Consider the following 15,008-nt stretch of genomic DNA (forward strand, 5'->3'; position numbering starts at 1 on the left):
CTATTCATCAAGAACATTATCCATTGGTACTATCTTAAAGGCTGAGTCCTGCCTTCCATTCTGGAGGAAGTCTTTCATGAGAATTTCATAGAGCATCAGAAGTAGCTATAGAACTTCAAAGGCTTGTGAGGTATCTACTTTTGATGTCAATCTCAATGCCCAGATTAACGATCTGAGTGAAACAGCTCAAGTTTTTTGGTCATGTGTTATTTGACCATTATCCATTCACGTTCCACACGCTGCATTGTTAAATTGTACATGGGGTCAGAAAATGCTATTACTTAGTTCATCACATGTGAAATTGCTAAAATGTCTAAAACACAACTGGACGTAGGAGTAGGAGTAGGAGTACACAAACTTTAAGACATTTGTAACCTGTTTGTAAAAATGATAATGAGACTGGCCAATAATCATTATAGCACCCTCTATGGACAGAAATGAGTTTAGGCAGGTGCATTCAACATTCATGTACTAAAACATTTGGGAATGAAACAAGAGAAATTTGATGAAATAATCGCATCAATAGTATTCAGTCATGCACATTTTAGAGAAATACAATCAACCTAGTCCACTGGTGAGTCTACATTCTGCAGTGGTTACATTAAAAGTGTAAAAAGGTAAAAATGTAAAGAGGCCTCATGAATATTAATTGAATTGGTCACCAATATATTATAAATTAAACGATAACACTGTAGAATAATATAGATTGACTGGATACAAATTAGCCCTGATGAAAACGAAGCACTACTCGGTGGGTGACTCAGTCAATATCCCTGGGCGTGTGGTACTACCTAAAAGTAGACCCTATCTTTAGGATAAATATCTCAGATACATTTTGGATAAAAATTATACATTTCAAGATGTATAAACTGGAATTGACAAACCGTCCATGTGTGTTTTTAAAACCAAGTGAACGGGGGGAAATATAAATAGGGGGCGGCGGAGGGATCTACACCCTTTACATGGCATAACATTCGCTTTAAAGAGTAGCCTCGACCTCGTTATATCCAGAGATTACAGAGTTCGCGGGAGAAGGCAGTGGATCAACTGGAAAGAGACTGACCGTGGTACTTTACGCCCATGTAACATGTGCAAAAAGGAACTAGATTTCTGGATTTTCATCTGAATTAATCAACAACCTATTAATAATCATTTTTATTACTGGAGTATAACTTTTCAACGTCGATCCTGTGAAATTTGCGACGAATTTGTCTTTTAACCTTGATATTTCAAGGCGTCTTCGTGCGTAATTGGATAATTTTCTGAGCAACAAGGGTCTCGTTTTGGAGACAAGCAAATATGTTGCTTTCCAAATTTGGCTCATTTTCTCAAATTTGCAGCACGTCTAGCATGGATTTACCGGTGAAAATACAGCTTCAACAAGGTAAGGGATTTCCCCACTATTTTTCAATTAATATGCTTACGATTGGCGTTGCCACGGTATATTGCTGTATAAATGAACAATATCACACTTGTAAATTAGCGATTAAAGATTTTATTTTTTATTGGTTTACATGGCAGTGTATTAGGTTACTTATTCTCAAATCGTGCCATGCCAGTCAGCGGAGGGGCTACCGCTAGCAGCAAGGCTGACCTTAAAAAATCTGGAGCCATTTTGAAAGCCGCGTGCCGGTTGTGCATTTTAAAAGACTCATATTCCAATTCTTGTTTTGTTCTCATTTTACAGTGAAAGCAGAGAAGGAACCATTCGATAAGGTTTACCATGTAGGATCTGTGCTTGGAAGCGGTGGATTTGGCACTGTATACGCCGGCAATCGAGTCTCCGATGGTTTGCCGGTATGGGAATACTACTCAATGCTTTGTTTTGGTCGTACCACATGGCCGCATTTCGCGCGGCACCGACTGATTCGCCAGCATTCTCACGATGCCCTCTTTTTATATCATAGGTTGCTGTAAAGCACGTTGCCAAAGAAAGAGTCACGGAATGGGGCACTCTGGTAAGTTTTTGACACGTGCAACCAGTTAAATGTGTAAAAAAGCCCAATTTTAGAAATGTGCAGGATTAACCCATTTATTTATGTACACTTGCTTCCATCACAGAACGGTGCGGTGGTCCCTCTTGAGATCGTGTTATTGAAAAAAGTGGGCACGACATTCCGAGGCGTTATCAAGCTTATCGATTGGTATGAGCGACCCGATGGCTATTTAATAATCATGGAACGACCTGAGATGGTTAAGGATTTGTTCGATTATATCACCGAAAAGGGAGCCCTGGACGAAGACTCTGCGCGGGGATTTTTCCGTCAGGTCTTGGAGGCAGTGCGGCATTGCTATAATTGTGGTGTCGTACACAGAGACATTAAAGATGAAAACCTGCTCGTGGATCTAAGAAGCGGAGATCTGAAGCTCATAGACTTTGGTTCAGGAGCAATTCTCAAGGACACAGTCTACACAGACTTTGACGGTAGGACATTGTGTTTTATTGAACGAGATTGATTGTTTGAGCAAAATTGTCAACTGATCCCCACTGATCGTATGATGCGTTCATCGAAGACGCCCTCAATGGCGTACGCAGTAGTTTGTCCGTCTTGGGGTATCCCCTCAACACCAAAGGACTTTTAAATAGCCTACGTTTTGTGTCAAGTGCAGCCTCGAAACGGTAAACATAATGTGATTTAATTGGTTCAGTTAGTATTTTATATTAGAATCGCCAGTAGTGCTTATGCTTGACGCATAACACTCGGTCGTGCTATCACGGGACTAGAGCAGTGAGATAGTGCCGCTTTTGATGTGATTGACTAGGTTACTATGTAACTGCTGTGCCACGTAACATTGTTAGCTACGTTTGTTGTGAAACCCGAGTCTTGGGACACGTGATGGCCCCCATCATGCATTCCTGTTTTTGTTTGGTATCCAAGTTACTCGTGTCCTTGGGAAGGGGAGGGTAGGTGGCTGGGCTTAAGCTTTTATGCTAGGAAAACGTGCTTTGTTATGGGAAGGAAGTTTCAAGGCTATTTACAGAAATGTCGTCGTGGCCCATAATTAACAAGTAGATGCGCTCTGGCGCAGCATGGGTCAACCCTCCCTCTGTGTTTTTGTTCAAGGATGTATTTTTGGTTTGCAGTCAGGCTGAGCGCAATGTAGCCACAGTGGAGGGAGGGGCGCCAGACTGATGGGGTTTCTCTAGTCTAAGTGGTCACCTGACTTGAATAGCATACCTTGGTGTCGCAGTCCACACCACTATTCGAGATTAGGCTACAGATTCCAAACTCGGTTATCCTATAGCCTACCCATTTCCATTTCTTTTTTGTTTAATTTAAATAATTCCAAGGTCTTTAATAGATTTTTTTTTTCTTGGGTTATCGACAGGCACCAGAGTATACAGTCCCCCTGAGTGGATCCGGTTCCACAGGTACCACGGGCGTTCCGCGACTGTGTGGTCCCTCGGTGTGCTCCTGTACGACATGGTCTGTGGTGATATCCCCTTCGAGCAGGATGAGGAGATCCTCAGGGGCCGTCTGCTCTTCAGGAGGAAAATCTCTACTGGTGAGTCTCTCTTCCTCTCTCTGACAGCCTCCTCTGTTCTATAGGAAAAATGTCATGCACCTGTGTTATGTCTCATGCATAACCCCCCCCCCCTCTCTCTCTTTCTCGCCCTGTACAGAGTGTCAGCAGTTGATCAAGTGGTGCCTTTGCCTGAGGCCCTCTGACAGGCCTACACTGGAGCAGATCTTCGACCACCCGTGGATGCGAGTGACTGCTCAAGACTCCAAAACGGACGACGGCGAAATCACACTGCACACCATTGGGCCCGACTCCTCATCGAGCACAAACTCTAGCAAGGAGAGTCTCTGATAAGTTGACGGTGGTGAACACCGGCATGGTTATGGACATATGGACCCCCTCAGTGTCACTGTAGGTGTGGGTTGAAAAACACGTTTTTGTTTTTTGGAGGGAAGGGAGAGACTATAATTTGATTTTTTTTTTTTTTCTCCTAACTCTATAGTAGTTATTTTGAGGAGGTATTTTTTCATTGGGAACTTATTTGGGTGATCTGGCTGGTGGTTTTTTATTTTTAAGAATTTTTGGGCTGGTTCATGTTTTCTGTGACCCCCTTCTGTTCAAACCTCCTGGCAGCTCTTATAGAGCTCTAACACTTCTATTTCTGTCTTTATTCATTTGTTTGGAGTGCCTTGTTGAAAGCTGCTTTGGTGAGGCCCTAGTCCTATTAACCTGTCCTGTTGTTAGATGCTTGACAAAGGGGCTAACCAATCAGGGGGAGCCCCCTTATCACGGAGCCAATCCCAAGGCAGCATCAGGATCATGTGACACAGGATCCCGCCCACTGATGTGGTGGAATACTTGAAACGCACATTCAGCTCACACTACATTCTCTCTCTCTGCTGCTCTCACTCGAAATGCCTGCACAACTGTGTGGAAAAGGGGTTCCTCATTTGTTTCTCTGAATGTGTACTGAAAGCATAGAAACCCTCTCCCTCTGAATGGCTTACTAAAGGGTTATGACATCCTTGCGTTTCTGAACTTTTTTTTTCTGTTGACATCAGAGCCCCAGTACACAGGCTGGGACTTGGGGGTGAAATGCACAATCAATGCAATACTCATGGTCTCATTTGTATTTTTATTATTCATTTTTGAATGTGTATATTTATGTACATTCTCCCATGTATATTTATTTGTACAAGACATTCCACACTATGTGGCTATTTATTTATTTATTTTATATAAACCGAAAGGAAATCCCAGAATTAGGATTCTACCATGATGTTGTCCCCCCCTCCCCTTTTTTTGTTGCATTCCTGCCATTCTCATTTGGAAAAAAAGTAAACACTAAACTGGTTCTTGTCAATATGAACAAATTAATGTGTGCTTTAATTTGAAATCAAACTTACTCTTGCTAGTGGTTCAACTTACAGGCTGAGTACAATAGATATGATGTAGAGAATTGTACATTCAAAAGCTGAACTTATAAATTCGTATCAGTTATTTTATCCCCCTAATGTGGCTTAAATGCGAGTGCTTACCTTTCTTTTACAATTTTAAGTGTGAAATCATGATGGGGAGACTATTTTTCATACCAAAATTTCAAATAAACCTTTTTGTATATAAATGACCTCCCTTGTGATGTCTCTGTGATAGACACTCGTGGACAACATTTAAACTCAACTCGTCCTTCTGAAAAACACAAGCTAGTCATAACAGAACCCACTCTTTCCTGCTAATGCATGTACTGCAGTCGTGGTCCCCAGTATTGTGACCTATGAGTAATTCCTTGCCATGGAGCTGCCTGTAACGGTGACTAAAACATCTGAGTCACAAGATTCCAGGAATAGCGCGGATGGTAAGTTTTCCCGTCCTTCCAGTGGGGTTGTGCTGCCCCCTATGGCAAAACAAATGGCATGCAGGTCCTATTTTCAGGATATGACTGCATCCGAGGATGCTGAGGGGGTTTGTTCATTTACTCTGTGTAATGAGTTCAGAGAGAGAGAGTGCTGGAAATTGATGTTGCAGTTATCTGACAGTTTATCTCTACTCTCTACGACACATGGCTTTAAGACGTTCAAAACCACGACAAATTCAGATAAGCCATCGTGTAGGATCATAAGATGAACATTAGTTTTACTAGTCTTGTTTCTTCTTTTTATATTTTTTATATAACAGTTATATAACATGATATTCATGTCAGTTATTCAGATGAAAATCTGGAGAATCCTACTAGAATCCTTGGAGGGGAATACTGACATACATGCAATGGCTGACATTGTGACATCGCCCACTGAACTCAAGATGTCATATAACCTGCCTCACGTGACGTAATTACCCATCTGTCAGGTTTATGGTTTTGGCATCTGTCTTTGAAAAGCACGGGCATTGTCTATCTTTGCCGACGTTGTAAATGGCTGTTTCAGCACCATCATCTGGCCATTCTGTCTGTGTACTCCAGGCAAGCATTAACACACTCCTAACACAAAACCCCCATTTACCCGTGAGTCCCAAAACAATGCCCTACCTGTCTTTTTCAGCTTGTGGTCTATAAACAAAACAAAAAATGCAGGAGGCTTCCTCCCTTTAGAATGGTTGCAGGAACCATAGACTACCACCCCCCCCCCCTTCCACATCTCCCCTTCAGGTCCTGTGAGATGTGATTAACACCACATTAAACCATCTGCATTTAAAGCTTACTGTATTTCACGCCACAGTATGCACGATGACAGATGTCAGCATCTGTCACAACACAGAGCTCAATGATGCGCTCAATGACGGGAGTCAGTTGGGATTCAGTGAAGGAGAAACTATTCCATCCTTTCCCCTGTTCCTCTCGCTGCATGTGATGGCATTCGCCTCAGGATGTGATGACTCCCACCTAAGTTCAGGACAGAGAGAGCTATTCACAGCTAATCAACTATTAGTTCCCATTAGATGCCGATGGCTGCCCTGAGGGCAATTAACACAACATTTATATCAATATATATATTGTTCAAATGGTAAATAAACAGGATGCAAACACAGGCCAAGATCAGATGATTAATCCACCAATGAAGGCCCATGTTCGGCTTGGCTGTCCTCAAACCGTCCAAAAGAGTTGAGACTGGGTGTGCAGCTGTGACTCAGAAGATGCCTGTAGGAACTGGGCCAAGAGTTGGCATTAGCCTCATCTCTTCTGGTAATCACATTAAACTGAGGAAAATCTATTACATTAGGGGGAATTTTATGTTGAAGAACAGATCCAGTTACAAATGGCTGGTGAGGACATACTGTACATGAGTCATTTTTGTTGATTCAGAACGCCGACTGTGTCATCAATTAGGAGATTTAAGCCAAGTGTTTTAAAAGAAGTGATGCCCGGGATGTAGCTGAAGTGCTACACAATACACTACACATGTACAACTATGAATAACAAATGGCCTAACTAGCCAATGGACAATCCACAAAGACATGCAGCCATGTGTGAATTCTGCAGTCCCTCTGTCAATAAATAGCACTGGGACTTGTGGTGTCAGTGATATGTTTGCTCCCAGTCTCTGGAAGTGTCTTGTTCAAAGCCTTTAAGTACTTACACCTTCAAGCTGCGTTGTCATTGGAGTTGGAGGGAAATGCAAACGTTCAACATTCACAGGTGCTGTCTGGGTTTGCGGTGTGATAGGAAGGTACTGAAATGCAGGATGTGTTGATTTATATTCAGGCTACATACAGATTAGCCAAGACGAACACAGACTTATTATGAAACATATTTTTTATGGATACTGTAGAACTGTATAAATATTAAGTCTATTTTATACAATCATTTGTTTGTGGGCCATTGACGAGATGTCAGAAAAGATCCAGGAAAAGCCTACTTTATAATGTATAAATTCATGTATTTTATGTCTAAGAACAGGGTACAGTTGTGTCAGTTCAATGTAACTGCTCCTATTAGACAACTGCTCTCCAAGTAATTCTTTAGTTTAGTCCCTTACTCAAGCAATGATACAGAATTTCAGAAAAACAAAGGCCAATCTCCCTTTAGCTGGCTCTCTACTTTCTGACTACTTTCTGATCTGCAACAGTCAAGCAACTCAATGATGCACACAATATTCCTGTCACTCTCCATTATGTATCACCCCAAAGAAAAAAAAACTGAAATATGTATACAATGTTCTGACCAGTAATCTCTTTGACATTTTCTCAATTTGATCAAAATGTCAGATTTTCTTTTTGATTAGACCTTTTCTCAAAGTCCAAGTACTTTTCTCAGATTCTCAGAATTACATTATTTTTATGGCCTAAATCGATCCCATTTCCATCTCACTATAAAAGCAAGGAACATCTGTATCTGTCTGTGGCTCGATTATCTCAAAAACCAGGCCCCCTCAATTTCAATGAGGTTGAGATTCAGCAGGTGTATTGCTCGGGACCCAAAGAAGTGCAGAGTTGAGCGTGAACCCAAGAGTCGGTTTGCAAAAAATAAATATAAACAAATTCGCCACCATGTTTGACTGCACGAGCGATGGAGCTGTGAATCATTCCCGTCTGGTGTTCTTCTGTCAGAATATACTGAGACGCAGACCGTTTGTCAGATCACAAAAGTATTTAATTCAAACTGGCACTGCACTAGTTCATTAAACACTTATGTGATTCTCACTTTAATGTCAATCATCTCTCTCTCTCTTCTTGTAAGCGCTCAGTCTGATTTTCTGATGGATTTAAGTCTGGCCCGAAGGAGGCCATGGCATCAACTCCTTGTTGGTATAGAAACTGCTACATCTCCAGGGGTGTGTGTGATGCTGCAATCTTCCCCGGGCCTCGTGTACTGAGCCTGCACCCTCCAAAACACATTGTGCAAGCTGTGTCACTGCTCAGCAGGTGCTGATGTGCCTGTAATGAGTCAGGCAGCCAGCTAGCTAGCGCGCAAGAGTGTGTGTATGTGTGTGGGGGGATGCACGAGAGTATTTGGGACACGTCTGTGCACGTGTGTTTTACAGCACGTGAGGCTCAATTAAGGGTTTAAATGGCACAAACATCCATGACCGGAAATACATTCTATTGTATATTATGCATATTATTTCTGAATGAGTTTACTTATGACTATATTTGTAAATGCCTTTCTTTGTATATGTAATTTGTACATAAATAATTGTGTTTTAAGGATGCTGAAGTTACCATTTACACAAGGTAAAGAAAGACCGTGAAGAAAGACAAATAGTGTCCCTATACTTCATCAAATGTAAGCACAGGCACAATGCTTCTGTTTTGGGGATAAAGTAGGTTGGAAATAGTGAGTCACATTTGTCCTGTGCTGCATTGATGCATCTCCTGCTAATCCCGGCTCTTATTTCTGTTTCCTGGTTTGAGCAAAGCATGGCCTCAGCTTTGAGTCTGTAACTCCTCAATAAATATTGGTCAGCAGGCTCATCATCTTCCCTTCAGTCTGTGTCATTTTAACCAAGCCTGTCATCTTGAAAGGAAAAGGCCTCGATTTCAACTTCTCAGAAATGGCTCATTTTTGCAAACATACATCATACGCACTGAGGTAGAAATGAACATACTTATTTTACTTTAACTCTATAACAGCCAAGTTGTCAACTTATAAACTTTCGGATACAACTTAAACATATAAAACACATATCTTTTGCAGTGTTTTCCTTACCTCAATAGACTTGCAGGTGAGCGCTTGTGTTCTCCTTGAATATATTCTTTCATTTAAATTCACTCGGCAGGGTTTCATCTCAGCTTGGGCAAAACACTGCTCTCTGTGACCCTGGCACGCACAATAACAGGATGTGCAAATGTGTGCTCCTCTGCCTCAGTGGCTCTATCCTTCCATCTTCACATCCTATTCCATGGTCACTCATACACTTATTCAACTATATGTACGCCAGAACAGCAGGGGGAAAAAAGAACATGTCACATAAGAGGTGGGTCACATTGATGGGGATATTTGTTTTTCAAATGTGGTTCCTTTGTCCACAATTTATTTCGGTCAGCTTTGACTATGTCTGTTTAAGGAGGGTAACAGGGAATAATAGCATTCAGTTCATTCTATTCACTTTAATGACAAAAGTATGAAATAGCTTAATACATTATATACGTTGTTTTAGCAGGTCTAATGTTCTATGTTTTTATTTATGTATCTGTTGTTGTTATCCCGAATGTATGTACAATTTTATCTTGTCATGTAAAGCTTGTTGTAAAACTATGTTTTGAAAAGTGCTGTGCAAATAAAGTTTATTCTTACAATTTTTTGTATCCCTTTAGAATGATGTAACATCATTTGTTTAATTAAGAATAATCAGTTGTAATGTATTTTGAGAACACTTCCTTTCATTTCCTCTCCTTGGCTATTTGTTTCCTGTCAGTGAGAGTTTGTATGTGTGTGGGCATAGAGAACAGTGTGTGGGCACAAGGTGCCAAAGACTTCCACTGATTGAGATATGAGTCAACACACACATGCCAAGAACAAGACATTGGAAAGGAAATATCTGCCTAAATCCTCTTCACAAATATGGACAAAACTGGAAGCCATTCAGTCATGAATGACTACACAAGACGGAATATGCTGTGTATGGCTTGAAATACTTTGATTTCTATTACGGTGCGTTCACACTGCAGCGTTTTTTAACGCTCTGTACCGCTTGCCTTCCCACAGTACACCACGCTCGGGGGCGTGTTAGAAAAGTTAAAACAGAGTTGTAGTTCTTTAAGGTCACTGTTGTAGTCATGACCAAGCATGCAGACTTGGGTTCATGTACTCACAATATCGATCAAAATACCACTTTTACACAACTTTTGTGTAAAAATACAGAATGTTTACTACTGCAAGATTTCAGTATAATACATGTTACGCCACCGGTCACTGAACCAGTCGTTTGTAGGCTGGGCTAGCGAGCTAGCAGTGGCACAGAACAGTCATGTGAAGAGACTGAATTTAAAAGTAGGCTATAAAAACACACTAGGAACACTGATGACATCGGCAACCATGCACCATGCATTATTAGTTTAATGTAATATTTAAATTCAGACTTGTCACATTAGTAACTGTTCTGAACAGAACTGGGTGTGCAGACACATACAAAAAGTTTCTCCTCCATCTTGAAATTGTAAAACCTAGAAATGTTTATCATGACCAACGGTTGCTAAGTTACAAGAAACCAATCCGATTGGCCAACGCTAGCGTTTTCACGCTCCTCATTTACATAAAGTTGAGAAAATCCAACTTGCAACGCTCCGCTCGCCTTCCCACAATGCCCTACGCGAGCGTCAACGCCTGGCATCATTGAAAATGAATTGGAAGCCGACGCCCCGCTCCGCTGTAGTGGACACGCACCGTTAGCATCGGCAACAGCAGGTTAGGTCCATCAGTTGAACTCCTGTTTGGTTTGCCAATGATGCGATGGTGCAGGGAGTCGGGTGGCTGAGCGGTTAGGGAATTGGGCTAGTAATCAGAAGGTTGCCGGTTTGATTCCCGATTCCTGTGCAAAATGACGTTGTGTCTTTGAGTAAGGCACTTCACCCTACTTGCCTTGGGGGGAATGTCCCTGTACTTACTGTAAGTCGCTCTGGATAAGAGCGTCTGCTAAATGTCAATGATGCTTCAGACAAAGTTGTGTAAAGCTGGGGTAATAAAAAAGAAGCACAATTTCCACCCCAGGCTATGCATAATGTGGGCAGGAGATACTGCAGCGACATGTCCTTTAAAAGTATCACCGGGAGGTGCTTGTGTGATTCGAGACCAGGTGTGTTTGCATGGCTAACCAATCACAGCTCCCTCTGAATCTATTCAGACATTCCACCTTATGCAGTGGTGTCAACTACAGGGGTTTAACCCTTGTGTTATCTTCGGGTCATTCTTACACATCAGTCGTTGTGACACATCGTCGTATTGCGACAACTTTACCGCATACAAAAACAAAGTGAAGCATTTTCTTTTAACCCTTGGGCTGTCTCAGACCCCCCACATTGAAGAAAATTATTTTTATTTGTTTTTGTATTGGGTAAAATTGGATAAACACAACAATGGTTCGTTATGAACCTTTGGGTCATGTGACCCGAAGGCAGCACAAGGGTTAAGCAATACATGTGATTGATATGGCTAAGCATACTCCAACGCCACTCGTTTTCCGCAAACTTTCAAAAGTGACTCCACCTGTGAACATTATTCTTCAAAGTTTTACTAGGGTATATTTTCACAATAGTTTTGATTAAGGAAACTCCCAAACACAAGAAAGAATATATTTTGATGGTAGCTCATTGTAAATTAATTCCAGTTCCAATATAATATAATGGGAGTCAGGTGGCTGAGCGGTGAGGGAATCGGGCTAGTAATCCGAAGGTTGCCAGTTCGATTCCCGGTCATGCCAACTGACGTTGTGTCCTTGGGCAAGGCACTTCACCCTGCTTGCCTCGGGGGAATGTCCCTGTATTCACTGTAAGTCGCTCTGGATAAGAGCGTCTGCTAAATGACTAAATGTAAATAATCCCAATTTTAGGTATTTTACGTATCAGAGAAAATACTACTTTCTTTTGTGAGTTGCAATATTAGAATTTTAACGACCCAACCTGTGTATTTTTGGTTGCCATTCTCGCTGTTTAATCCTGATCTTACTGCAACATCTTACCAGTGCTGACCAGGGGTAATATTTCTGCAGTTTTATGCAGAAGAAAAAGCCTACGACTGAGTGTAAAGCAAGTTATTTTACTCCCTCACAGGTCTAAATAAAGACAAAAGTGGTCAGAATCTAAAAATAAAAACAGTAAAATCTTAGTGCTAAGCTGATCACCCACTCGGAGGTCAGGTTGACGTGGGAGTGTGTGCCGAATTTTGCTGCTGAGCCCACTCGTATGTTCAGATGTGAAAAGATCTCAGATCTCACATCCAGATGAAACAAAGCCAGATGAATCAATATTAGCCCAGTAATTGAGTTGCTCAGATCCTATGGGGGTGGAGGGGAATGAGTGCTGTTGAAAGGAGTCCTGCTTTCCTTTAGCTTTTGTTTTTAAAGGAAATGCCATGAAGCTGTGCTTTTGTGGTTGTGTTTCTCTGTGTTGTGGGTACAAGGGTTTAATGTGACCAGATCCGGTTTCAAGCTTGTGGCACCTGAATACATTGATGAAGCGGATGGACAATTATTTAAAGCTGCTATAGGTAACATTTTAAATAAATTTAAATATGAGAAACAGATACCCCAATTCTTGTCTAAACACCCGTACTTTTCTCCAGTTCAAGTTTGATTGACAGAGTTTTCATAAAACAAGCTAAGATGGAAAGCAGCCTCACCGAAGACAATAGGCTGGAATGGGAATGCTGGAACATAGTTGGCAGGAAAGTAGCGGGCTGCTCCAATAATTTGACATTGACATTCCACTTGCACAAAGCTGTATGTGTTGCTAAACAACTCTCGGAGGGCCTTATTAGCTTCCACAACATGGGACACACACACAAAAAAAACTTTTAATTCTTTAAAACAGGAGAGTGAATGTATAGCCGAAATGTGTGTATTGATGCTTCTTGATATTAGGCAAACAGTTTATTTACCATGAAGTCACTAAAACATAACAAATATTTTGCAATTTCATAGGATAAAAACGAGTAGCCTAATCCCAACTCCACCTCCGCCGTCCCTCCACACAAACACTGTCGGACACACCCGTGTATCAGGATTTGCTCTTGTAATTGCTCACTCATGGAATCAAAACAACATTGGTTCCCATTACACCCGTTGATCAAAGATTTCAACATTTCAAAGTTGAAAGTCAACTGACCAAAAAAAATCTTGACATTCAAATATCCTTTATAGTGACTTGTTAGATCTTACACCAATGCAAACATAAACTGGTTTAATGTTCTGCAAGATTCAGACGATTGAGTGTAGGAATTACCTGCAAAGACTAAAAGCACACTCGGCTCAATGGAAGTTTTCTTTCAACCTTTGGGTGGCCTTGTACAGCAGCTGTCCAAGACATCTGCCCAAAGTTATTTCATATTTCAGAAACTTCACAGACAAACAGACAAAGGTCTTACAAGTCAAGCTTGAATAAACCTTGTCTGTTCCTTGTTTTCCTCAACTGAAACTGATAGAGACCCATTTATTGGTAGCAGTGATTTTAATGGGATCCAAGAGGCAGGAGAAAGGGAGGAAGAATTAAAATAAGAGTACAAAATCGTGACCACATCATAGGACTAGTAGACTAAGTGGAAGCACATGGGAAATGCTGTTCTCTTGGCTTCTGTCCCAGCAAATTCATGAAATCTCATGCTAAGGCTAAAATGAGGATTTGGGAAGTTCACCTCAGGTTGCCCCAGCCTTAACCCGTGCCTCTCAAACATCTTCTATGGATGATGTTCATTCAGGTCAGGTTCTTATGAAAAGCATCGAGGCTCTAATCACTCCCAGTTCCCGCCAAAACCAGGAGGGAAGAAATAAGCTTGGCATGACAGCCTCACCCCTACCCCCTTCCAACCACACACATAAATAGAACAATGGCATGATTTTCTATTTAAAATGTTTGGTTCTGAGGATGTTTAGCTACATGAATGCAATTCTAATTAAAGCGACAATCTTGATTGATTAAAACCAATAAACACTGAGTCTCCATAGCGATGAACATTCTTTGCTTTCAATGGTTTTTCTATTTAGAGATTAGTAAAGCATTGGAAAGGTTTCATTAAAGAGCTGGATTTATTGGAAGGGAAAGGAATGCCAGATTAATGTGTAACTGGCTATGTTGCTGGTGCCGTTGTTTCCATGCCATTCCAGCCCAGAATGGTAAATTGAGCCGGTGCACCACACAAGAAGACATGGCAGAGGCATTCTACAACACAAACATACACCTCTGTCGTCTGCCCTGACATCAGAGCTCACAACCTGTGGCCTTATTTGAATGTCTTGTTGTGTTGGAAGCATAACTTTTATTTTATGAAGCAGGTGGCGGTGAGACAGTACTGTTGTTGTTTTTTTCCTCTCTGCAAAAGACTGCTTAATGGCTAGTGATGTTGTAATGATTTGGATTCCATCCCAGACTGTGCTGAGATTCTTGTTGTAACATGAGTAAATACCATCTCTGTTGATGATTCAGGCATGTTATTTACTTTTTGGCTTTTTCTTCAAAGATATGTCATGGACCTGACTTTACAAAAAAACAGTATAATATAAAGTTCTGATAGGGAGTGAGTAATCAATTTTTTAAGAAGACTACCCATTATTTAATGTTCCTTAACTCAAATCCCACCTCCATAGGCTTGTTTATGTAAGCACCACAGTCAATTATTTCCTAAATAGTGATTTCCCCCTTTGATTATAGTGCCACTGTGTGGCCAATCTTGGAAACTATGTAATTTTAGTAATCTAAATGAATTGCACGTGTTTTCAAACTCGGTTCCTTCCTTGAGAACTAAATTCCTGTAGTTTTTACTCTAACCCTAAAGCACAACCGATTCTAACAATTAGCTAGTTTAGCCTATGTGTTGAATCAGGTTAGTTACAATTGAAAGGCACACACCCATAGCATTAAAGGAACAGGGTTGGAGACTCCTGGGTTTTTCAGCATGAAAT

General features: G+C 41.1%; 1 protein-coding gene across 1 annotated transcript; it reads left to right on the plus strand.

Annotated features, from left to right (window-relative positions):
* The first annotated feature begins 1,031 nt into the window (after nt 1-1,031).
* pim3 (Pim-3 proto-oncogene, serine/threonine kinase) lies at nt 1,032-5,092 on the plus strand. The gene is made up of 6 exons (XM_067235319.1): nt 1,032-1,384; nt 1,688-1,797; nt 1,908-1,958; nt 2,062-2,425; nt 3,331-3,507; nt 3,626-5,092. The coding sequence occupies exons 1-6, from the start codon at nt 1,300-1,302 to the stop codon at nt 3,814-3,816; spliced, it is 978 nt and encodes a 325-aa protein (XP_067091420.1). The 5' UTR covers nt 1,032-1,299; the 3' UTR covers nt 3,817-5,092.
* The last annotated feature ends 9,916 nt before the right edge of the window (nt 5,093-15,008 follow it).

The sequence above is a fragment of the Osmerus mordax genome, chromosome 4 (genome assembly GCF_038355195.1).
Source record: "Osmerus mordax isolate fOsmMor3 chromosome 4, fOsmMor3.pri, whole genome shotgun sequence".
Classification (NCBI taxonomy): domain Eukaryota; kingdom Metazoa; phylum Chordata; class Actinopteri; order Osmeriformes; family Osmeridae; genus Osmerus; species Osmerus mordax.